Source organism: Buteo buteo, chromosome 9 (assembly GCF_964188355.1).
Source record: "Buteo buteo chromosome 9, bButBut1.hap1.1, whole genome shotgun sequence".
Classification (NCBI taxonomy): domain Eukaryota; kingdom Metazoa; phylum Chordata; class Aves; order Accipitriformes; family Accipitridae; genus Buteo; species Buteo buteo.
This window is the reverse complement of record NC_134179.1, coordinates 26,323,764-26,349,818: the sequence shown is the minus strand read 5'-3', so window position 1 is coordinate 26,349,818 and position 26,055 is coordinate 26,323,764. Positions and strand designations below refer to the sequence as shown.

The following is a 26,055-nucleotide window of genomic DNA, read 5'->3' as shown; positions in this document are numbered from 1 at the left end:
AGCAAATTTACTCCTACTCATTTCCAGGATGGTATTTGTAGTGTAAAAAGTTGAAATGAAATTATACTTTGGGTCAAGATGGTGGCTACTCAAATAACACTAGGCTGTGCTGTGTTCACCGGCTTGAGTGGGGGTGGTGGTATTGTCACTCCTAGAGCTTTTCTTTCTGTTTTACAGAAGCATTTTGTGTTGCAACCACAACACCTAACCACAGCGTTTCCTAGACACTAGGCCCTCTTCTGGAGTCCTGAGTGATTCCATTGGTACTGCTATCAATTTTACTTCTCCAGCATAATTTAGGGATTTGCTTTAGTTTTAGATTAGTACAGCAAGGATCTGCATCCATTCAATGCACGTATAATGAAAAACAGCAGAGCTGGGTGTTTCGCATACAGTTTATTATTCTGATTTCTATTGTTGCCTAATTAATGTACTGCTTTAAAAGCAGTTCTGTATAGATGCCCAATAAAAACTTTAATGAAAAATATAGCCACCCTTTTTTATTCTACCTAAAGTTGTGTAAGAAAGACATGGCAACAGAAACCAAACATGCTACTACTTTCCCATATACCAAGGGCTAATCCTACCTGTCCCCAAGGAAGTATTAAAACTCTTTGGGGAAAATTGACAATTGACAAAATTGTTAAATTACTCATTTATATAAAGTCAAGGTAGGTGGTAAGTAAGAGTTGTTTTTATGGAATTTTTATGTCCTTGAAACAACTTAGCAAAGGGAAGTTTTGAAAGAAAGGGAGTAGTGTGACTGACACTACAGAAAGTTATGGGACAAATATTCCCTGCACAAGTCCAGGAAGTGACAAATGGGAAGAAGTGGGCAATGGAGGGAAAAGGCAGGAGGATAGTGGCAGACTCTTTGTAAACACATCAGCTTGGGTGATGGCTGTTCAGTGGAGCCTTTTGGCTCCCTCTGTTTTTCTAGGTTTAAGATGCTAAAAGCAGGTAGTTGTGCAAAAATCCAGGCCTGATCTAAAAGGATGCCATTTTGAGGATGCTTTGGAGCAGGGACTGAAGCTGTATATTTAGTTGGTGTGCACATTTTAAAAGCCTTGGGAGAACATCATTAAGGGGCCACCCAAGATTAAAATCAACTTATTTTCAACAAATTATTTCAACTTCTAATCAACAAATGATGTAGCATGGGAGTACAAGATGGAATGTCCCAGGGGCTGTGACATAACTTGTGCAGCAAGGTAATCCTTTGCTGTGTCTAGTGTGAAGAACATCACGTATGTATTTGACAACACATCAGTCCTTCCCCTTTTCCTCTCCTTTAATAACATCAGCAAATTGTAATAGTCCCTAGGGGAGTGCTGCACAGAGGGGGATGTACCTCCATGAGGATCTATCCCCTTCTATTTACAGCAGCAGACAAGAAATGGGAGAGAAACAGGAAAGATACCTTCCATTCAGACTATTTTCCTTCTTGGTTCAGCTCAGTGTGGAGTGATAGGCTAAGAGTAACAAAGGTGATAAGGGTGTTCCTGGCTACAGCAGCTCTATATAAGCAAACATAAATTTCCAGTAGAAGCATAAGCTAACTTAGCTGCAGTGTTGCTTAAACTGGAACACTCTTAAACTGGAACACTTTATCTCTAGTCTGTTTAGTTGAATGCTAGATACTGGCACATGCTGGTATTTGCTCTGTGGTGTGTCTTCCCCCCCAGCTTCACAGGAAACAGAAAATGAAACTTCCCTGTTGCCCTTAGGAGGAATTAGACATGTGGAAAAATGATCAGCTGTAGGCATAGCTGAAGAGGCAGCCAGGGTAGCATTGTCGAGGGCAGCTTGATAGTGCCATTTCTCTTTAAGCAATACTCCACAAGAGCAATGAAAGGATGAATAGTCTGTGCTTGGTTTACCAGTTTTAGACCTGGAATATTTTAATAGTCACTTATTAGCAACACTGAATGTGACCAGACTTCAAAGGCTCTTCTCAGAGCAAAATAAATTTCCATATTCTCTAGTGAGTGAGGCATATAGTTACTACAATAATCTTTATTTGGCTTTCCTCTCTCATGCTAATTTCAGAAGGGAAAAAAGTTAGCCTAAACAAATGTCACCTTTTCACTTGTCCTATAGCCCCACCTTTTTCCTGACTTTTTTTGTTTGTTTGTTTTTTTAAAGTTACATAGGCTTACTTGCCTGGCCTGACATCCAGATAACAGCTGCAGTCACAGCTAATTGCAAGTGTGGAAGTTCTGCTGCACTGTTGCTTCCACTGTTGCAAATCTGAATTAAAATGAAGGCTACTGAAATGTATCACCCCTTTAGGTACCAGCCCGATTTACTAGCAGTTTCTGGGTTCTGGGGCCATTCCAGACCCCCCTGGACACACTCATGCTTTGCCTCCTTTGCTAGTGTGAGTGAGGGACACACAGTCTCAAGTGAATAGAGATATACATTGACAAGCTCATTGTTTCTTAAATTATCACCAACAAATAGGCAATTAATGAAACCCAAATACTTCTTTGCTGTATACCTTGGATCTCTTCTCCTCTTTGCAACAGAGCACAGCTAGGTTTAAATGATGATATCGTAAACTCGTCCCACTCTTCCCAGCCATTCCCGTACTGCCTGGCGGACACGGATATCTGTCACGTGGCAAGTCAGTTGGCTGATACAGGGGAACACTGCTGGCTGCAGGGCTGTGAAAGTTTGGTCTGGCAGGGCCTGAATCTGGTTGAGAACTGTCAGCACCATGTTCGTCCATGCCTACAAACAAATGGGATACAAAAAAAAGACTCTTTAGAAGACCTTTCTCAATAGATGAGCCCATCAGTTGAGGCAGAAAATAACTTATCTGGTGGTTGCAGCCTCATGAAGAGGACTGAGTAATGCCAGCATATTCATTTAATGTTCACTGTGCCTTCCTAATTCACATTCAGTACTGTAAGTCTTGTTTGACTTTGTATTGCAGGTATTGTGCTCACCCTTCATCACCTTTTATTTTGTCCTACAGTGAACAAAGACTTTCAAGTTTGGTGCTTTCACTGATTTGTTCACTTGGATATGCAAGCAGCAAGTTCCTGCTTAGGAACAGAGACCACTCCTTCTGCTGTGGAATTAACAAAAAAACCTTCTTAAGTACAAAAGCATTGTGTCAAGCAGCATGACAGTTTCAAAAGCCTTAAGTGGGCTAGAGCCCTTAGCAGTAAGCAATGAGTTCATTGTAGATTGTTAGTTCTTAGGACTAAGTGCAGCTTTGGCCCCAGTCACAGAAACACTCTTGAAAGCTGTACTATTATGTGCCTAACAACACTTCCCTGAAGACTGTTTTTCTTTTGATAGGACAGAATCAGGTTTTTATCGGTGCCAGCTGCTGAAATATTCAGTCCTCATCATGATAACTTCTTTATGTAATGAAGACATTTAATGAAGAGATTATAATCATTACAATCATCAAAGCAATGGAAAAAAATATTTAGAGGTATCTTTTTAATTATTGCTATTATTATTAGCATTCTACAAGTATGTCCTACCTGTATCTGGGCCTCTGCATCCCTGACAGATATATTCAGGGAGCTGACTGTGGATCCTGAGCGTGGTCTCTTCTCTTGTCTCAGGATCTCTGGACCAGCACTGAATGAATGCCTCATTTGACCTTGATCTATAAGATGTTGTGGCCGCTGGAGTATGGGTGAGTCTGGCCCTCTAGAACCCAGGAGCTCCCCTTTCTTTTCCACTTTGACCTCTTTGGTGAAGGATGTCATGGCCTGTTGCTGCTTTCTTTTCTTGTATTCTGTCATGAGCTTGGAGATAGTTTTGTCAGTGGCTATGGTGTAGATCTTGTTGCCAGCACTCTCCCACCATTCTTTTTTCCTGGTTTGCTCTTTTTTCTCTGGTTTAGGACTTAGGGGTGGGGGTAGCAGCAACATTTCTCCACTCCCTCCTCGGGGTGTCAGGCTGTCTCCCAGTTGGTCCCTGATTTGACTCCGGTCATCTTCGGATGGTGTGTCCTTCCCAGATTGCCCTCCGGTTGATGGGGTGGAGGTTTCTGAGTGAAAGGATGGTAAAATGAAGAAAGGGTCACCTTTGAACACTGGAGGCTCCTCTACATTATTCTCCAGGTCCAGATGCATCTGGATATAGTTGTTGCACAGTTCCATACAGAGCTTATGAAGCCGCTTGATTAGCCATCCCCAGTCTGCATTGCTGACAGGCTGTACGCTCAGAGATGGTATCCGAGCCCTCCACTGTCTCTTCTCCTTCCCTCGTGGGGGACTGACCTGGGCAGTTTCTTCAAAAATGTCTTCATCTTCTGAAGAACACTGCTGTGATGAGTCTGTGCTTCTCTCATCATCTTCAAAGAGTATCTTTTTCACTTGCTCTGCAGTGATGTTCTCCTGGTTTGTCAGGATTGCACAAACCAAAGCATGGAAGTAGATGTTGAAGCTCATGGCTGACTGGCGATACAAGTTGGCAGCTCCACTAATGCCAGACACTTTTTTCAGCAAACACTTCAACCCAGGTCTGGTGTCAAACTCTCTGGCTGTTCTATAGGAGTCCAGCAGTAAGTCAAAGATGACAGCCAGGTTTTGCATGGAGATGTACCTGAGAAAACCAGCCAACTTGTTTTCTGGTACTTGTATTGTCATTTTCTCCTCCAAGTTAGAAGGGCCTTTCACAAATTCTTCCAATAAGATGTCATATAAATTCTGGAGCAGTACTTGGTGGGACAGCAAGCTCACCACAATTGTCCTGAAAGGAATACTTGGTAAACCAAGCATGTGAGGGGGAAAAAAAAAAATATTAAAAAATGGTGCATTGTGCTTTTACTAGAAGTACAGGAATACTTTGTATTTTAGAATCTAACATAAAAGATGCAAATGAAAGGCCAAATTTTCACAGCCTTGTTACAAAAAAGTGGAGGAAGACAAAGTTGTCTGGAATGGTCTTTCAGCTACTCTTTCAAATACTTTTCTAGAAGGGAAGACACTTACATTGATTAAGAAAAATAACTGTCCACTTGTGCAGAGGTGGTATTAAAACAAAGCTCTGTTGTTATTTTTGTCATTTTCTCCAGAGTTCTTCTAACACTGAGGGATTAAATATTCTGTGTTTCAATTTCATGACAGCTGCAAGTACTCTCAATATTACAGCCTGCTATAACTGAGGAATTTAACAACACACAAGTTATGTATCGCTTCTGCCATTGGTCCCTGACTATATTTTCTATTTTTGTTGCTGAACTTTGCCTAAGTTGAAGTATCCTTAAAATACCTCCACCAGCATTTCAGCAATCCTTAATTTTGCCATGAAAAATTGAGGCCAAAACTAGTTTACTACTTGGTTTCCATTTCCACTAATGCCAGAGTACTTCTTAAAAATAAAACACAAAGAGCCAACCAACCAATCAATAAAAAAACATCTACAGAAACATCAGCAGTGCAATGGAGCATGCAAAGAAGCTTAAGTCTTGCTGAAGGCACATTTCACTGTTTGCTCTTAAGGCTTCAACTTGAACTCTGAGAGCCTAGCATGGAATTATCTATACCTAACCCTGTGTCTCACTGTGCTCCTGTTAGAGAGATGCTGTGAGTTGTTCTAGATGTCACTGATTTTTGATTTGCACAGGAAACCCAGGAATGGCAAATTACTCCAACCAAAGTTTTCAGGTCATTCACCAGTAAATAACACTGAGAGGCTTACAAGCAAGGGAGGCTAGGAAGAAAGGGTGGACAGGATTGTTGTTTGGTATCTCATGGATTTAAAGTTATAAACTGTGAAACTTATCTTAAGGCATTTAAAAAAAAAGGTCTTTGCATAAGATTACAATGGCAATGTTTTAAATAGAGCTGATGCTCTGGTACACATAGTAATACTTGTTTTGATTTACGGAACTATGATGGGTTGCATTTTAATTAGCACCGCTATCACATGAGTAAGAGATTTTTCAGTTTGCTTGCAATACTGAAGTTTTAGGTCTAAGTCAAAGTAAATCTTCATGTAACATGAGATGTTTAGTTGTAGACTTTTAATTTTTTTTGTTGCAAAAATTATTCTACTTTCATTAAACAACTTTCAAAAGTTTTTTCAAAGTAGCAAAACAAAAAGTCTAATGTTTTTTGAGAAATCATATCAAAACTTGTTTTTGAGAATGCAACATTTTCTAAAAAAAAAAAAAAAAAAAAGGTCAGACAAAACTGTGCTGCTTGGGTTAATTTACCTATGTCAGTTTGCTTACCGTGACACAGCTGTCAGTGCTGATACATCAGTAAAATTTAGTAGTCTTATTATTTGACAGTGCTAAAACCTTGATGATTAATACATACACTGGAGCTCTTTATGGGGAAGTAGTTTTCTGCTGTAAAAATCATTAGAGGCTCTGACTCAGAAAAGCTCTTAAGAGCATGTATAAAGTTAAATGAGTGCTTGCATTGATTTCAAGAGACTAATCCTGTTCCAAAAGCAGGATCAGAATGAAGGAGATCTGCTTGCCTTGTAATAGCCAAAAAGGCAATTTACAAGGCCAGTTTAAAGTACTGCTCAGTTCCAAAAGAAACTAGTACAGAACTACAGGTGAAAACACACAGTGACAAAGCTGGTTAAGGATAGTATTTTCTTATTCTGCCCAAAGTTTCAAACTAAAATATATTATTACTGTTTAGGAAGAAGAAAAGCTCCCTTACCCCAGCTTCCTGTGAAACGATGCAGCATTAAGGAAACAAAAGCAAAAAGGGAGAAGAGAAACCCCACTAAGGTTAAAGTAAAACTTTTGAAAGGCCACAGTTACTACTAGCATGCAAGACTGGCAAATAACTGCACTGCTGTAGCAAATAATATGAAAAACAGTGGCACAGTCAACTTTTGAGCCCTGTTTTGGTGAAAAATAAGCATTGCTGGGGTAACATTTGCCTATCGGCATATACACTTTTTGCAGTTGTTTAGACAAAGCACAGTGTGAGAGCATTCAGAGTTTGTATTTATTGCAAGGCCCATGCTACCTTTACAAACACAGCCTGTTAGATTGCATGGCCTTACATGCCATGAGAGGGGAGTACTCCAGTCTTTTGCTTTGCATTCATTGTAACAAGAAGAATGATCTGCAAACCTTTGGATAAAGCAGATATTTTCCCACCACAAAGGAAGGGTTTAGATTGTGATCTCAACCTTTCTTCGTCTCTGAGCAGGGCCCTGTTCTCTGAAGGTGAGGCAACAGAACACCTGCTCTTGGGGGAAGCTTCTGTACAGGTGTATAAGAACAAAGACATCTTGCATGGTCTTTCTTCCAGTTCATCCAAAGGACCATCACAATCTGGCTCCTTGTTGCAAGCAATAATTTAGTTTTGAATGAGAATGCCTGAAGTGGTACAGAAGCAGGTTTTGTATCTAGTAAAATTTCATGCCATGTATTACATACCTTGCAATACAAACACAAACCGTGAATGCAGAATTCTAACTTTAGGCCCTATTGATGTTACAGCAGTTGTTTAAACAACTAACTAAGTGCAAGCAAAAAGAAATATTCTTTGACAGGATCAGATTGTCATGCAAATGTATGAGTTTCTGAGGTGGTAACATATAGAAGGACTTCCACAAAAAAAAATGTGCCAAGCAAAACCAATGTTCCCTAGATCAATATGTTGACAGTTTTGCAGCTTTGGATGTGGTCTGTTCAATTTATACCGCTCCAGTTCATCCATTAACTTTTTCTACCTTCTTAATCCAGTAATACTGAATTTAAAAGACCATTAGCGAAGCAGACATTATTTCATTTGGTAAGTATCATTACAAACATAATGGTACTTCCAAACCTTTCTTCAAACTGATATTTTTAACTCTACGTGTTAAAGAAAAGAATCTCAATATTGGAAAGATTTTCCTAGTATTTCCTATGAGAATTCTTTTCTTAATTTAATCTGTGTTTCCTCTGCTTGAAGGCTTTGTGTGACCTTATGTGTCCTTCAGGTATTTGTAACCTACCAATTTTTACTATCTATCAGAAACATTTTCCTTATTTAGCTTTCTAAGGCCCACATTATAGACCCTGACGCAGGCTTCTCTGTAACTGTAACAGCTCTTGCACATGCCTGCTCACCAGTGTATGATCATGGGAACATTTGGAGAGCAGATAGTAGTAACCCATTGTCTCCTATGTCACAAAACCTAATTTTTATTTGATTGGTGTATTTCATTTTTTTGATGAGACCTATGAAGAGGCATGGTTTGCCAGCCTCGGTTCACTTCTCTGCCAGCCTGACAATATTTTTTATCTTGCTTTTCATGACACAGTATTTTCCTGAGAAGATATTTTACCTTCTCTGGGTATGCCCATTTGGTTTCTTATCTGGTGGCAGGTCAATGATGAGCACGCATGACTGGGCATGTTCAAACCCTTCCTTGTTGCTAGGGGTCTTTGGGGAGCACTGAGTCTCCAGCATGAAGACCTAGAAAACAACAAGTTACATAAACCAATCAGTTTAGCACTTGCTCTGGGTCCTTGGGGAGCCCGAGAATAGGATTTCCTGCATTTTTAGAGATCTGTTATGATGACTTATTTTACAGTGATGGAGAGAATGCAAAGTATCCCCCCAGGAAGACCTTCCCTGGAGCATGCTGCATTGGTAAAACAGCCTCAGAGCCATAGGCTACCTCCAGCCACCCAGAAGAGCACAGGGCAAAGGACAGACATCTTTTTCTTTGAACTTGTGTAAGACATAATACCAAACGCCAAAACAAACTTTCTGCTGTCTGCATACTGCTATCAGAAAATATCATGTATAGTTGAGACAAGGACCTGTTTGCACAGTCAGCCTGTTGTATCTAGAAAGGCTGGTTGTTGGAAGCATTATTTTTAGCCATGAAGATACAAGAGACACCTAACTTGCAATTCTTTGGGTGGGAAATGGAGAAACAACCCTTATTTGCTGTAGCTTAGTAGTTGTGTCAAATCCCCACTGAGAAGGACACAGGGAGTGCCACTGACAGTGTCTACAAGAAAAGTATAAATGCCACATTCCCTGCTTTTTGAGTTCTGTGTCTTTAAAACTTAATTTAAAACATTTTTTTCTATTCAAAGTCTGCCACTGCCACATTATTTGTGATCACAAATCTTAGTCTGTATGTCTCAGATTTTCAAGCAGCATCAGGGTATGATTAATCAAGTCAGAAATTGACACCAAACATCTGTTTGCTTTTTTAATCCAGCTGCTTTCCCATGCTGAAACTGTCATATGGTATTTACAGTTTTATGGTACCCTGCAGGTCATTAAGTTCAGTCTGCTGTATTTCAAGGAACTTGTTTCATATAACCAGTTTCATAAAATGAACAAAGCTCTATTGTAGTCAAAAGGACCCCAAGAAGGTTGTCTCCAAGCTTGCTCTGCTGATTAGGAATTAGCGGTGAGTTTTAAATAGTTGGTTAAATGTCAGTGTTACACTCTAGTTCTCCGTAACTCTTTTTCTTCTCTGCAATCTATACCCAGGTATTTATAGAGAAAAAAACTGCATTCCTCTTCAAACTCTGCTTTGATAAGTTGAACAAATCTGTTTTTTCTAGTTTCATATCACAGTCTCAGTTCTAGTGCATTTTTTGTCCTTTGAATTTATCATTCTTTAACAGAGTAATCAGAAACGTATATGACATTCTAGATGAGGATTCATAGTGACACTACTATTTCCCTTTTCTATTAGAAACATTTCCACTGATGTATGCTAGGGTTGCAGTTTTTAAAGCTACATTACACAACAGGGTCATCGTCAGTTCTCCTCAGGTACCTATGCATCCTCCTCCACCTTAGGCATTCCCAATTCCTACTTACAGGGGGACAGTTTTAAGTTTGGGTTTTTTTTCTAGGTTTTATTACTTTTTCTCAGTACTAGTGTTAGACAAATAAATGTTAGTCTGGTGATGAGGAAGTCTTTGCCCATAGGGTTTGTGAGGAAGGTGGTGGTAAAGATGTACTTTCATAAAGAAAAGCCCCAGGTTTAAAAGGTTCTCTGACTTCCCCTGAAACATCGGTCAGTACCTGTTGTGCCATGGCTCTGATTCTCCAATATTCAGCTTCAGCACTTGGCGAGAGGGAGGGGGCTGCCACCTTCACTTCACAGGCATCTCCACTAAAGCTTTCAGAACCACTGTGGAAATAGCCCAACAGGTTCTATGGAGAGACACAACATCAGGCTTTTACTGTGTGTTAAATGAAGTCAGTGACTGTAGCGTTGTCCAGCCTGTTTGTGTGTAATACAAGATTCAGAGTGATCTGTCACATTACCGTCTGCCGGTCACATGCTACTTAGCATTTGATGTCTCTGATGCAAAGATATTACAACTTCTTAAGTACTCTGGCCTGTGATGACTTAACAGGACTTTCTGTTACAAGAAAGATAATGAGTTGAGACATAATCTATATGGAGCATGGAGCTACAGGATCAAGTAAGTGACTTTGTCTTCGGTCTATTTTTAGCCAATCCAGAGAAAGAAATGGATCAAAAGGTAAGTTTTCACCTATTTAACTCTTCTAATTTCATACTGGCAGGGCAATTTAAAATAAGTCTGGACTGTTAGCAACTAGTGTTGTCTGTACATGTTTAGAAAAACTGATTTCAATCTCCATTGTTCATACAACACCTTTCATTGTAAATTGACAAAGAAGCTACCACATAATCCTTACGCTTCCTTTCCTGGCTCTGTACCCAAAAACTTTTCTAAAAAAGAAAAAGCAACCTGTCAAAAGTTAGCGAGTCTATAACTACTGTGATTACATTTTGACTGTCAGCAAAAAAGGCAGTTTACCTTTACTGGCTCCAGAGTGGCAGAGAATGCATCCTGCAAGGCACAACATGCAAGCCTCCACATCTCTTCAGTAAAAACAGGCCCTGCTGTCACTAACACATACCTGCAAGGACACAGGAAAATGTTACCATGTTCAAGAATGAACTAGCTAATTCTTATTTGTAATGGGAGAAGGTTGAAAACAGAATAAAAGGCCTACTCAGTAGCTAGCTAATGATATCCAATCTCCTCGGTTGTTACCCTGACCTATTTTTGTAATTACACTGTAGTTTTGACTTTTTTTTCCCCACTTTGTTTTTCCTCTTTAAGTAGGCATCTTGCCAGGACAAGCACCATACACTGTGTAACTCTCTAATGCAGTGCTTATTTTGATTATGACTGTAATAACCCGAAGACTGTAAAAGGCATTAATTACCTCTAAAGACCTGTGAATTCCAACAGAAAGACCCTTCATTATTTTTCCTAAGGATTATTGACTAACTGCACATAAGTAATGTACAAGTGCTTTTTATGGGAATCATACACATAGTAATGCCTAAAATCACAGGTTCTGAAGCAGATCAAAAAAAGCAAGAAAAGGTTAGTAAGTCTAAAATTCATTCTTTAAATAAAACAAGATAGATATATTGTGGACTTCTTTTGATATGTTACCCAACCTAATCAGTCCACAAGTTCTTCAAAGATATAAAGACATCTTTTTTTGAATATGCTAACAGAGTGAACAGACTGTGTTACCTGATACAAGAGCAGCCAACTCTGGAAATAATTTCTGTTGGTTCTGCCACACAGGCTACCAGCAACTTGAAAAGATCTTTCAGCATAGTATTGATCATATTTTCATAACCAATATCTATAAGGAAAAGACACAGACTGGTTTTAACATCATTGCCTTTTCATTATAATTAAACAGTCTTGCTACACTTACTGCTAATCAGAGACTTTGCAAAACCAAATTCTTTTTATGCAGCTATCACTAGAGTTCAATTTTGAAACATGCATCATATCAAACTGAAATAAGAACAATCCTTTTGATGTTAACTATATAAAATGTCTGGACTTAAGTGGTACTGGAGAAATTCTGTTAGATCCTGTTTCTGGTATTATAGTTCTTTATGAACAACGTCTTAGTGTCTTCTTTTGGAAAGTATAATATAGACTGTGATGATTTAATATTGAAGATAGCCCTGCTCTGAGCAGGAGGCTGGACTAAATAACTTCCGTAGGTTCCTTACAAGTTAATTTTTTCCATAATTCTAAACCCTATAAAGGAAGAAAAAAAACCCAGACAGAAAGAAGTTTTCACCCCTCCTCTGCTTATTTTATGCTTGAGCAACCAAAAAGCCATGAAACTATCTCCCCAAGTAGCTATTCAGTAACATGCCACTGGTGACTGTCAGTAGATGTGACAGTACAATGACATACCTGAGTGTATGAAATTTTGAATGTGCTCCACTACGAGTTCACAGGAAAGGCCAATGGCATGCTTGAAATTAGCAGATGCCACATCCCAGTAAGAATGGTCACCATGGCTGCGATGGAGCCAAAGAGACATCGTGGGAAGAAGAAGATGTACAACTGCATAAATGCCAAATCCTGGTCCTTAAAATAAACACAGTGATGGTTGTATATTTTTGCTTACAAAGCCTACATGCACAGTAAATTTGCTAAGTTGTTCGAAGCTTGAGGCCAGGGGTGATGCGAAAGAAAGCAGGTTCTGAAACTTTTTTTGTGGGATGAGCGGGGCAAGCAGTTTTGGCTCTAGTTGTGAGGTAGTATATGAACATTTAAGCTGACTGTTTACCTGCTGTCTTTCCCAGCAGGTCTACAGGACTATGTAATTTTCTTTTTCCATTTCCTGGACACCAGGCAAACATTTTCTGTGGCTACAACATTGATAGAGTACTGCACCTCTTTATTAGTGCAATAAATGTAAGAGTATGTTGAACATACTCTTACCAGATGTCTTTTGTCAACATAGAACAATGCACTAACTGGAACAACAGAGCATGCTCTAAGAAAATCCCTTTCTACTTGAGAATATCTCTGTACAGCTCTAGCATGAGTAACACATTTTACAGAAGTGGTTTAGGATTCTAGGAAGTTTGGGTCAGGGCTCTACTAGCTCACATTTTATCAAGCCCTTTCATTACCAGGTGTCTTGGCAATGTCCCTCAGCAATTCAAAGAGCAGATCCAAAGTAGGAGGCTGGTGCTGACGGGGACAGTTGGATATAGCCGTTGTTAATTCTTCCAGCAGAATAATCCAGACATTGATAAGGCCTACAAGTAACAAAACAAAGATTAAAAGCCATGAGTAAGATACTGCACTGACCACAGGTGGAACTTGCCTTCAGAAAGTGATAGAGGCTAAGAAATTAATTAACTTAAAGATCATGGGTTCTTGCATGTTCACTATTGCCATGTAATGATTGTGGGCAATAGCAATTTTTAAAATGATGGTCTCCTTTTCCTTCCCTTTTTATTAAGCGTATGTTTTGTCCCATCCTTCCTCCTCCACATACATCTTGTTCTGGTCTTCTTTCTTAGTTTACTACTCCCACTAGTCCAGTCTCTTTAACCTTAGGTGTGTTTTTTTTTAATGGGACATTTTACACATCTCACTACCATTGCAAATGCTGCCCAGAATGGATTATACTCTTTTAGGTTATGGTTTTAGGTAATGATCCTAAGGTGACTAGCCATAACTTAACTGGCTCTATTTGGTACCCAGATTTGAACAGTAATAAAGTCTCATGAAGTATCACCAGGCTGCCACACATGTCATCTTTAGATGTTAAGAGGTCACAGATAGAAGAGTATTAAATGTGGATACGACAGAGCTGGACAACTACCAGAACAGCAGTTAGGACACAGGTAGTACTCTGAGTTCATATCTACATTAGCAAACATGCACCCCTGAAAGATTATGGGATACAACTAGTTTTCAGTAGAATTTTGAAGATGGTTAGGAATAGCTGCCCTTTAATTCTTTACAGATTACTTAAGTACTTACTAGTTCCCCATGACATTATGAACGACTAGAAGGATCTTGTGTATTACATTCATAATGCTCCTGCAATGTATAGTGTTATTCCTGAGCTAAGTCTCCTTAAAAGGCTATGGGTTTATTAGGCTAAAATGGATTTTACTTTGGTTCACTAATAAGCCCATCTTCTCTGCCACTGGTAGCCATGCTGATGTAGTCTGTGTCTGCATGACGATTGCTGGCTAATTATGTTCCAAAACCAATAAAAAAGGCTGCAAGGGAACTTTGTTTAAGATACACCGAGTTTGCTGACTGCAAGAGTCTTCCTAAGAATCAAGTTAAAAACAGTGAAATCATTACTTAGTAACTGGGTTGATCATTTATTTATTCACACCACTTCCATGGGGCAGTATATATGGTGACATTTTCACTCCTTTACTTCAGGTCTAGAAAGTATTTTTTTGTTAGGTCTCAGAAATGCATACTGGTTGTATTATGAATATCAGGATAATTAAAATATTATTAAATAAAATATTATCTTGTCTTGAGAGGGGTTGTATTTTTCTCATATATGAGCTGTATCTTTTCACATAAAGAAGGTGACATGACCTGAACTTCCAAGCTCTGTGTGCGCACATGTGTGCGTAGACAACAGGGAGACAATAAACTATGAAGTTTTTCCCCTCCTTTTTGCTTTCAGCAATTGGCAAAATTTACAGTGACACGTGGAAGAAGCAGTTGATTAATTCCACATTTACTGCTTTCAATGCACTTACCAGTGTCGTCATCAAAGTCAGAAAGGACGCACTCAATACCATCCTCACTGCTGGCTGACTGTTCCTGCACTCTTCGGGGCAAGTTAACCAGCCGGCCACTGAGGAAGATGGGTTTCAAGGGCATTTTATAGATTTTAGCTAACAACTTGAGGGTGGGGAGGAGACAAAGAGAGAAAAAAAAAAAAAGAGAAGAAAAGGTGAATATATATGTGAAAGTTTGTAAAAGCTATCACATACAACACAGGTATGTAAAATGAAATAAAAGCTATGAAAGCAGCATAATGACAGCATCTGTTCTGTTCATCCAGCAATAGTGTAAATGAAAAACACAGCTAGAGGCCAGAAGTCTTCTGTTCATTGACAAGGAGTCGAGGTGAGAAAGAGAAGGAGAAAAGCAATTTAAATAACACATTTTGGGGAAGGGAGTATGCTCCCTCCTCATTTGTGAAAGACAAATGTTAGTACTTACTGATTGCACCAATGACCTAAGAAGCTCCATTAGCTGTACACAGAGTATTTTTGAGCTCTGAAGGACTAAGTAAATACCAATAAAAGGACCTGTACAGGTTTACTTCAGAGATTGATTGCCTGAATTGTCCATTACACAACAAATACAAATTTTGCAGAATTGTGCTATAGCTGGGATGCTACCAGTATTTCACCAGGCCTTTCTAAAGTAAACCATGTATTTAAAACATACAGACAGGATTTCTTTCTAGTCATTCCTGTTCTTCTTCTACTGGCAAGTTAAAAAGTATAACAAGATAAAAATGGCTGCTTCTTTTAAAGAGGAGAAAATATTTTTGCCTCATTGTGGAGTGGGGTTTGTAAGGATGAGGAAGAGTGATGTGATGCACATATTGTACAGATAGAACACACATTAGATATACATGTACATATTCCCTAAATTTTTTTAGGTGAACAAGATAGCAAGTACAGTTTGATATGTCTGCTGTTTATTATTCTGAGCTGCCTTATTCTCTCCTTCTCCTCTCAGTCTGTGTACTGAATCCACCCATTATCTCTGAATTTAGATATTAAGTCCTTTCAGCTATGGTAATTATCCTTTGTTACGCATTTGTATTTACCCAGAAAAAACATGGCCTGGGTCCAACAAAAAGACTTGCAGGTACTACAGAAATACAAACAACATTAGAAAATCAGACAAAAAAAATGTCGTAATAACTCTGGATAATAATCTATGCTGTGTGCAAGGAGATCGCAGGAAACATGCCAACATTCTAATTGTTAGAGATTTGCCCTGAGTTTCAGATATGTTTTCATGGTACAGATAAGCTGCTGCTGCTGCTGCATTTTAGAGGGTGTAACCTGTTGCTCTTCTTAAGATCTGAGAATTCTCAGGTTTTTGTTTTTTTTTCTTCTTCATTCCCACTACTGTTTAAATAAGAATGAATGTAGCTTTGAATATGTTACTACCAGGTTTTGAAAATTCACATTTTCCCACATGCTCCTTGGGTCTGAGTGTTTTTATCTCCTCAGTATTCCCACTGTTAGCTGGCCTAGAAGGCATGAGATTCCTTCAGATTGCCACTCTCCATCTGGCAGTGCGGGTTATTACCATCAGGCTTACCACAGATTCTGTCGTGTACATGCAAACCATCGATGCAAAGCCTGGAGGTTAGAACCATTTCCTAGGCGAGGTTAGTACCTGTATAAGATTGTTCATCATACCTGAGAACATCTCCTGAGGTAATCAAGCGCGGGAAGGCACAAGTCTGTAGATGCAGAACCTGATCCTGGCATACAGTCACCCATCTCCTTACAATCTACTTCCCCTGGGGATAGGAAAGGCAGCATTGGGAAGGACAGAAGAAAAGAAAAAACACAGCATTAGTTTTCCTTTTTCATTCAGTTGTGCCCTAATGTCTGAATAGAATCCAAGAAACATCCTTTGTTTGATCTTATTAGACGACAACCAGATGATTCTCATACAAACAATACAGTAATGTTGGTCATAGTTTATACATGGACTTTCATATGAATAAATGCTTTAATAAATACATGCCTATTTAATAACTTTTTAGTAGAGCCTTTAGGAATTCTTACGATCATACCTTATAGTCACTTGTCACATTGACTCCACTCCATTTTTTTCCATGGGTGTATGAATTAATTACTTACTCATATTCACCCTTTGCTCAGTTAATATACACATTTTTTTCTATTCATTTGCACCCCAGTGCCCTGGAAAACTCTACCACAAGTTCTTCCTTTTAGTTCATTTACTCCTTAAACACACCATTTTATATTTTGTGCTACGATATTTCCTTCTGCTGTCTAATTCAGGTGTCAAGGTCTCACAGTTTCAAATGCATGACATCCTCAGGCTCTAGTGTCTCAATATCACAGGTATTACTAACACTGTGGCATCAGCAGACTCCTACTTCTAGGTCAGCTTCACTGAGTGTATTAAATAAGCAGATCAGTTCCAAGGCATCCTGTTGCATAGCTCCTCCCTGAGTAACTCCATTCACTCCAATGTTTTCCCTGTCTGTACAGTCTGTTTTCCTCCACTCTCAGCCAATGTTCTGCCCACCCTAGAATACTTGGCTCATAACCATTTTTCCATTTAGTCAAATACTTCCCATTCAGTGCCAAATCTTAAGCTTTACTAAATGCCTATATACATTAACTTTTTATTGCCTTAAAAGCTATTCCTAGCATAAAAACCACAAGATAAATATTAAATCCTTTTATTAAATCCTACTTTATTCTCCTTTCGCTACATTTATTTGCTTTTCTATACCCTGAACTATTCCCTCCATAATGTATTTTAAAGTCTTGTCTACTATTGAGATCAGCCAAGTCAACCAGTGAAGTTTGAATCCCTCAGTTCTATGTTAAAATGCACATAAATGGTAGTACATTCACTATTGCTCAGTATTGTAGTATCCCATAGTCCTACTACCTTTAATACAAAAAAAGATCTTGCTTTTTGACATGTAACCATAAAGGTGACAAACTTATCTCATGAAAGTAAAAAACCTAAAGAAATACAAGACAGGCTTTTAAGTTCTCCAGAAGGAACACGAGTTCCCTCTACTGGTTCTGGACATGCAAGTTTGTTTCTCTTTTGCAGTAATAATTACAATTCCGGTCTGTCATCACAAGCTGAATTCTGCCTCCATTGAAATCAATGGTGAAATAGCTTAATAAGACAAGAGTAACATTAAAGATTACATCTGCTCCAGTTAGGTGCTTCATTTAAATCAGAGTTGCTTACAGACCTAGATACCTTTGTGAATTAATATACATACAAAAAAAAGCGCCCCATTTTACTCCTCATCACAGGTTTCGCAATTTATGTAAGGGGAAAAAAAACCAATCATTGCCACAGTTCAATGAAAAGTGTCAAATTCTAATGATCAAAGCAAGCCAGGAAACACGAACATGGGGGCAGAATGACCCAACACCATTTGCCTTTGTTATGCAGTTTGGTGAAGCACAACAATTACTCTGCAGTGTCACCTTGACTTGACACGCCTGGTCTCCGCTGCCCTCAGTAACGCAACAAAAAAAACCTAGTCATGGGGACAGAGTGTTGTTAGTTGCAATGCTCATGATCTCAGTGAAGGTTCAGCAGGTTTTCAGCATGCATATGCCAAACTAATGCTGCTGTGGTGGGCAAGGGTAGAAAAGAAGCCGCGTAGCTTTGGCTGCTGAATGTAAAATATACCCTGTTCTGTGGCAGACAATCCATGCTGTCACTGTACAATGCCAGGCTATTTCTGCAATATTCAGGTTTTTGGGGTTGGTTTTTTTTTTTTAATTATTTAAATGAATATAAGCAAGTCCTGATGCAAATTAAGATCAAATGAAGCAGACATTTAACAGTGAGATGCATCTTTGCTGCTATAACAACTTGAAGAATTGATAGCATTAAAAATGTTTCTGAAATAATCCCTTGGTCTTGATTTTATTTTATTAAAGCATTCTGGACTTAATTTCTTCACTGCCTCTCTCTTCCCTACCTTACTATGTATTACATAACTGAATTCTCCTCTTCTGCAGCATCAAGTTTGACATATCATGACTTAATAGGATAAAAGGAAAATAAAAATATTTACCCAGTCCTTTGACAAACTTCATAAGGCACATAATATAACTGGTGGCGGCATTGGCAAAGACCTGGATGCTGTCTGTGTTTAGAAATGCTTCAAAGACATCAAACACTGGAGCCTGGCATTTCCCTGTGGAAATAACAAGATGAGAACTCTTCCCCATCCCCCATAAAGGTGATTTTTCAACAGTTTTTCAACAATTTAACTGAATCTGCAGAATCTCTTCTATTCTGGGCAGACACAGAAACGATCTTAGAAGTAAAACCTTCTCTTGCTCCTGAAGCAACTTGTGTAGCCCTTCACAAGAAGTAATACAGACTCCCTCCTTTGCCTTATTCATGAAAAATATCAGCTTATCTCTTCCCAAATGGTAAAAGCAGGTTTGAGCTCTTGGACACAGCTCAGTAGCTAACACTTCTGTTTGGTGGAGGTTTCTGGTTTAGTTCTTGATAACTGCCAAGATGACAGCAGTCACGCAGAAAACTATTCAGGCTATACAGCAACAAAATAGCCTTGCTTTTCCTAAGTAGATTATCAGTCTTCAAAAGCTGCATATACTTACATTTTGTCATTGATCATAACAGATCTGAAAGACAAAATTTAGGAGGAAAACTGTGTTCCTTACACGTGACTTGTAACATTTAAAAATACCTTCTAATGGGGCAAAAGAACAGATTAAAGTGATTTTCCCATATTACCCAGTTTCCATACAAACAAACATGTCTGGGAGGGACGCAAAATCATTCTTACAGCAAACATGGTTTGTAATAGTGCTAGCTATTTGAAGCCTTGTGATTAAGTGCCTGGACAAGCACTTGCCTAGATTATCACTAAAATACCCTGATGTATAAGAGCAATGGGTTTCACACAGTAAGAAAGACAGTCCACATGAGACGTGGTGGTTGTATAGAGTATGCCTTCCTTTCTCTAGCAGGACAGTGACAAGGGCCCAGCCAAGCTCAGTACTCCTGCACTACTGTTTTTCTCAAAAATATTCAAGTAGGTTTGAAGTATTTCTCTCATTCTACTCATCTGCCAGAATCTAGAGGATAAAAAGTCAGAACAATACCTCTGCTTTCCCTCCCTCCCCAATTAATAAACCAGATACTTCAGTACAGTCCTGGAGTATTGCAGTGCCACTGCTAAGTGCCACTGTTCAGGTAGGGCATTTAAACATATTGAGTTAGTTATTGTGTCCCCAGGGAATAAGACAGGGCAACAAAAGCACACATAAAACAGTCAGTGCAGTAAGTCCTTACCCATAGAGTATTCTCCTACAAGGTACTCTTTAACCTCTGACTTGCTGCTGCTGTGCACTGTTTCCAGGGCACTGAACAGGGGTCTCCATCCTGACTGGATCTGGGTAGAACACATTTCCACCAACTCTCCTATAGAGGTGACCACCTGCAGACAGTGTAGGAGAGGTTAAAAGAATAAACGAAAAAAACCCCACCCTGATACACAGATGAACCTTTAGAAGGAATGACGATGGCTTTAAACACATTCCTAGATTTCACTAAGTCAGTCCAGATGAATTTTATTTTTTTTTTTAGATAATAGAAGTTTTATTTAATTGCTTTAAAGCCAGGTGTTCTGTCTCTGTGCTCTACCACAATGCTGGATTGGGTCGGCAGAGCCCTCCTGATGCCTCAAAGATAATTAGGGGGCACCATTTGAAGGGAATTTGGGAAACACTCTCAAGTGGACCAAGTGCACTCTGGAGACCATTCTTCTTTTGGGCATGGTAGGCCAGATACAGACACCCAAATCAGGGCTGACTTGCCTGGTCTTGGACATCCTCATCACACAGCTCTAGCTGCATGATACGCTCAAAGGGGCGGAAAAGCGCCTCATTAAAGTGAAAATGAGAAGGCTCATTCCAGTCCGTCAGCACTTCAGTGAGGATGTCATGGATGAAGGAGACAGCCTTCCGAGACACGTGTCTCTCCTTATGACAGGCAGCCTGCAGGGAAAGGGGGAGTATTAGGGTTTGTCCAAGCAAAAAATTTGATTTTAGTGAGACACTTTTAAGGAAGGTAAGCACTTCATGTTGCTGAACCCTAAAAACGGCTTCACCATTAATGTGACTAGGGACCCCGCTGAGGAAAATGTGAGGAAAATGGGAGAGTACTGCCATGGAAAAAGATGACTGAGACTCTGAGCTGCTTGAAGTCCCACAGATGCATGAAGGTTTGCTGACAATTCAAAAAGCACAGAGTTAAAAATAAATAAATTAAATAATAAACCCCACAGAACAGAACTCATGTGAAATGTTGTCTTTTGTTTCTACCGTGTGACCATTTTTCCCTTCAAAAAGGTAGTTTCTGCATATATTCACCATATCTATCTATGCATGACCAAATGTCACTTTTTATTTGGCTATTTACAGAACTTCAAGTGAGAAGGTTCTCATCCCTTTTGGAAGAGCTATTAAAAAATTAAACACCAGTGAATCTGGATATAAGAGTTGCTCTGTTTTGAGCAACTGTGCAGGTTATGCTAAATTCTGTCCTTTCCCTGATGTTGTTCCTTCCCAGTAATGCCCTCATCTGCACTGAAGTCAACCAAAAAGACTGACCAGCCCTGCATTCTAAAAACATGGAACGTACTTGAGTTTAAACTGGCTTGGGGTGTTCAAAACATGAGAAGTATTTAAAGTGATCTCAGGCTGGCATCCAAAGGCAAGTGAGGCACTATTTTTCAAGATAAAAGGCTGCTAAAGCATACAACAAAACTATTCTCCGCTATTTCTACTTCACTTAGTGGGGTTCCACTGAGACTCCCCAATGTCTGAACTCTGCTGTAAGATAGTCCACACATTATCTTGAGTCAATGAAATGAAATGCTATGGCAATTTACTGAACAGCTCATCTTAAACTCCAGAGAAGCATGCTCCCTATAGACCTGGGCAGATGACACCACATACCTCACCAACAGAAAGAAAGGAAGTACTGCACATTTATTCACACCAATGATACAAATCAAAAAGCTCTGAGAAGTCAAGACACCAGCATTTCACCAGATAAGACTGAAAGTTTGGCTGAGGAAAGGTCATTCGTTATGACTGAAATGCATTATGTGGCTGCTACTGGCATGCCACTGACCAGGGTTCACAAGGGAGGAGGATGAAAGGGAAAAATGTCACCATCTTCCCAGTTGAACTGGCTTTTTGTGGGAAAAGAAAGCCTGCATCCTTTTATGGGAAGACTTGCAAGGATGCAGACCTTGACTGGGAAAACAGGTAGACAGAGGAGTTACTTGTAACCTCTTAGGGTGGTTTCAGTTTTTTCACCACAGCCACACAGGAAGTATTGTAGTGCAAAAATCCAACACACTGTCCCTGGACCTGCCCATTTCAGTCATTTAAAAGTACACTCCTCAGTGGCAATATCACAATATATGACACAGTATATACAGTACCCCAACAGGATTGTAACCATATTTGACAATGTTGAGGGTTGCTATGCATTTTAAGAGCTATCAAGCTTTCCCCAGCTTTTTCAGCTTTGCCATCTCTTGCACACATTCCCATTTTCTCTCCCACTCCTACCTCTACAAGGTGAGGTGCCACCAGGCTCCAGCAGCGCATAAGGTGGAGCAATGGGCGAGATTTACTCCTTACAATTCTGAGCATGGCATCACCAAGTCGGAACAAGTGAAGTGCACTTCTCCTGTCCTGGGTAGATTTTACTTCACCTACAAGAAAGTATAAGAAAATAAATGGAAGCTAAGCAACACAGCAGCTCCTCCATCTCTAGATGTCTAAATCGGAATTTAAATCAGGTTAGAAATTATTAGTATTAAGTTGGGGGTGGGTGGGCAGGGAGGATGGTGGAAAGAAAAAAAAAGAAAAAAAAAATCAATGTAAAACACAGCCTATGCTTGTGTAGGTAAAAGAACAGGAGATGGACCCAAGTTTTAAGAACAACTTATTAAACACACTTTATTTTGATTTAAGTGATTATTTTTTTGCAAACATTTTAAAAGACAAGGGCTTGGAGAAGTAGTGTAGAAAAGTTAAGCAAGCAGTTAATTGATATTAAGACCCAAAATAGTAGTTTCAAAAACCTTTGGTGACATCTACAGGAAAGAATATAAACTGCAAATTATTTAGTTTTGGTTTGTCCTTTTGTATTTTTTATCAAGCAAAGGTTATGAATGTAAGAAAATACTTTTCTGTTCCCCAGCCAGTAATACTTGTTATTTCCTATTGAAAGGGATTAATCTTCCATTGCTCTTACAACATTTGGAAAGCCACTTCAGTCTCTCATTTAAAATATGCTGCTGCTTTTATCTCTAACGAAAGATGTAATCGGGGACATACCACTTTTAATACTAAAAAAAAAGCAATTAATTGCTCTATCTTAATTTTCATTTCATTATTACTAATTACTGTTGATTGACTACTACAGAGATGATAAAAGGATCACTTTATTAAAAATAAAGTGATGAATGTAGAGGCCTGGAGACAAGCAAGAGCAAAAAACGAACAACTGTAAGTGTCACATTGAGAAAATGACAAGTAGCACTTCAGGGAGAGGCAAAACCAACTAAATTGGAGACATATACCAGATAAAATCCACATCTGCTACAGGACAGAACTAAACCTGTATGACTAATGTAACTTCTAAAGACACAGTACAACTTTAAGTGAAATATCGTCCTGTGGGTCCAATACTTATGCTCTATTTGAGACAATTTACAGGCTTTGTAGTGTAAGGTATACGCTGAACTCTTCTGGGGAAGAGCAAGCAGGACAAATCCCACTGCTTTGTTTAACATTCTCTGGTTGTATGCTTTGTTTGCCATCACCCGTTTTCTGAACACTTCTAAGGTTATCCCACTGTCAAGTGTCTAACCTAAATACACTGTCTTAGGTCTATGTTCACCCAAGTTTCCTTACTGGATCAGGATCCAAAATGGAGCTGTGATTAAATATCTGTGGATAATTAACACCCCCAAAGTCCAAGAACCAAATGAATGTCCTCTGATGTGTTTCATAGCAGGTGTGGATGTGGTCCCTCTCCAAAAAAAGCACTCAACCTTTTCTAAAGACTTTGAATTGCTCCTACAGAAAGATCTTAGACTAAACACTGTGTTTTATTTATACCTTGAAATTTCAATTGGAAAAATTAAAACTGTAAGAGTACAAAGCAAGTCCTGTAAGCAGTACAGTTGTATATGAAACACAGAACTCTGTAAGGGATCTTCAGGCGATTTACCTGGCATTGCTAGGGAGTAATCAACTGTATCTGTGACTGAATGGAAAAGCTGGGCCTGAGAAGCCTTCTTGAGCTGGTAAAGGAAGCCTGCCAATGCCATCAAGTTTAACTTGTCAGCAGCATCTTCAAAGAGCCTGTGAGTAAAAGAACAGAATCTAATTGAGAAATTCATGAGATACAGACTTAAATGTGTATGTAAGAGGAAAACGCTTATCTGTACATGGCTGCTATGTGTTGCCTTTGGTGACACACTGGGTTATTGAGGGCTTTTTCATTTATACAGAAAGACTTTGATCCAGAAGCTTTATTAATTAAAGGGTGGAAAGTAGGGTGCTGTAGGACCAGCCAGAACCCTTCCAAGATTCAACTCCAGTACTAAAACAAAAAGTCACTTTTTCAAGGAATCGATGCTCCCCCATTACTGTATCTTAATCCTATAAGCAGTTCATGAACCAGTAACCAAAAAAACAGTGAGAATATGCCCAGTCCTCACAACATAGACCATCATAGCTTCACTGACTTGAGAGTTACACCAGTTTGCTCCATTTGAAGTTACAGTCCCTTACATGAAGAACAAATTAATTCAAGTCTTAGACCTAAAACAGACCTCAGATCTTGCTGCACCTGAATTGCTATTTTGGAATATAAACAAGAGTTGTGATTTTCAATGAGCTCTTAAGGTTTAAGAGTTAAAATCTGTACCCTTAAGCCAGTAAACATGCTTACATAGGAGGTGGGTTCCACAGAGATTACAGTGAAATTTCACATGGTGCAGCCACAAGTTGACACAAATATGATTTTCTGACATTGCTTTTCATGAAAAACTTTCTATAGTCCTAGGAAACCAGGGATTGAGTCCTAATAACATCCACACTGAAGTACAAGTGCAGAAATCCGACTTGCATTGTTAAAATTACAGTACCTCTATTCTCTAATCCTTGGAACCAAGTTGTATTGTGAGCTTCCTAAATAAAAGGTACTTCCCATGCACAGAGTCAAACTCCTAGAAGCAGTGTCAGTATGCATTACTTTTTTCTCTGAATTTATAAATAACACCCTCCTACGGGCAGAGATCAAGAATGTAAAATGTCAGCTGGAGAAAAAAGGTTATTAGAAGCATGCAAACTCAGGAAATTTTCAACTCCAGCCTGGACTGCCAAAAGAATAGCAGAAATAGTGAAAAAGTCTGTGATATGTAAGTCTGCAATGTGTTGTAGGGACATTTAACCTAGCCGTTCTGTGACCATGCTTGGTGGCCCTTCCTCCTCTGGACATGCTGGGGCAGGCTGACAAGCTGTCCACACAGTCCTGGCAGAAGCAGCTGCTTTCTAACTGACACTGGTCCTGTCACTCAGTCCCTTCCTGTCAGGACAAGACACCCATTTATTTTGTCTGCTTTAATGAACACAACAGATTAATTTACACGCAAGCAATAAATCCACCACTCTCAGGATGCACTTGATTTACTTGGCATATTTGCTGTTGCACAGACATACTCAGCCCAGTACCTGCAAGGCAGGTACTGCAGAGATGCAGAAAACCAGGTCGTTTAGGAAGTGCTGGTTGTGATGCACATGCAGCTCTCTTATGAAACTCAACTGAAGCAAGTGGCTGCAATAGACAAATACAGGGCCCCACTGAACCACAAAAAGGTCAATTTTGGTCCTGTTTTGAGAACAAGGATTCTGGCTCCTGACAGCGCTGCTTTTACCTGTCAGCTTGTGTGGAGAGCGTGAGAACAGCCTTGGCAGCACTGTTCCCACACAGCAGGCTGCCTCCACGGAAGTCAAAAGCTCTGCCCTTACTGCTCTCCTTGATGAGTTCCTGGATAGAAACCGGCTGAATGACAGGATTGCTGCTGAGGGTGGTCTCCTGCTCAGGGGTCAGTGCCTGGGGAGACTCCCCAGGCTCAGAGTCTGGATGCAGCCCTCCAGGTGCCTGCTGTGACTGGGTGATGGTAAGGGAAGGCTGGGAGGCACCATCACTGAAGTGGGTGTGCTCCAGTGTGCTGATGTACTCACACACCCTGAGAACAAACAGGAGAAGGAAAAAGATGAAAAAAAAAAAACCCCAAACAACAACTCCTCCCACCCCTAATCACCAGGCTCACTGAAGAAACGCTTGGGTCTGTACTCCAGAGGTGACTCAGAAGGATAGTGCAAGTACAGCTCTTGGCTGCCTCACAGCCCCATCACTGTGAGCAGTCAGCTTACATTGAAACCCACTGCCAATTC

General features: G+C 39.6%; 1 protein-coding gene across 2 annotated transcripts in view; it reads right to left on the bottom strand.

Moving 5' to 3' along the window:
• Positions 1 to 602: 602 nt before the first annotated feature.
• ARFGEF3 (ARFGEF family member 3) overlaps positions 603 to 26,055 on the bottom strand; it is a 92,272-nt gene continuing 66,819 nt past the window's right edge. For both annotated transcript variants that reach the window (XM_075035816.1, XM_075035817.1), the window contains 16 exons: positions 25,533 to 25,847; positions 23,822 to 23,955; positions 22,150 to 22,295; positions 20,383 to 20,562; positions 19,859 to 20,003; positions 18,606 to 18,728; positions 16,210 to 16,313; positions 14,518 to 14,662; positions 12,907 to 13,035; positions 12,179 to 12,355; positions 11,492 to 11,606; positions 10,757 to 10,859; positions 9,990 to 10,121; positions 8,278 to 8,408; positions 3,501 to 4,731; positions 603 to 2,733 (listed from right to left, as the gene is read on the bottom strand). In XM_075035816.1, coding sequence (XP_074891917.1) covers positions 2,542 to 2,733; positions 3,501 to 4,731; positions 8,278 to 8,408; positions 9,990 to 10,121; positions 10,757 to 10,859; positions 11,492 to 11,606; positions 12,179 to 12,355; positions 12,907 to 13,035; positions 14,518 to 14,662; positions 16,210 to 16,313; positions 18,606 to 18,728; positions 19,859 to 20,003; positions 20,383 to 20,562; positions 22,150 to 22,295; positions 23,822 to 23,955; positions 25,533 to 25,847 — 3,502 coding nt within the window. In that variant the 3' untranslated portion in view covers positions 603 to 2,541. The remainder of the gene's footprint in view (positions 2,734 to 3,500; positions 4,732 to 8,277; positions 8,409 to 9,989; positions 10,122 to 10,756; positions 10,860 to 11,491; positions 11,607 to 12,178; positions 12,356 to 12,906; positions 13,036 to 14,517; positions 14,663 to 16,209; positions 16,314 to 18,605; positions 18,729 to 19,858; positions 20,004 to 20,382; positions 20,563 to 22,149; positions 22,296 to 23,821; positions 23,956 to 25,532; positions 25,848 to 26,055) is intronic.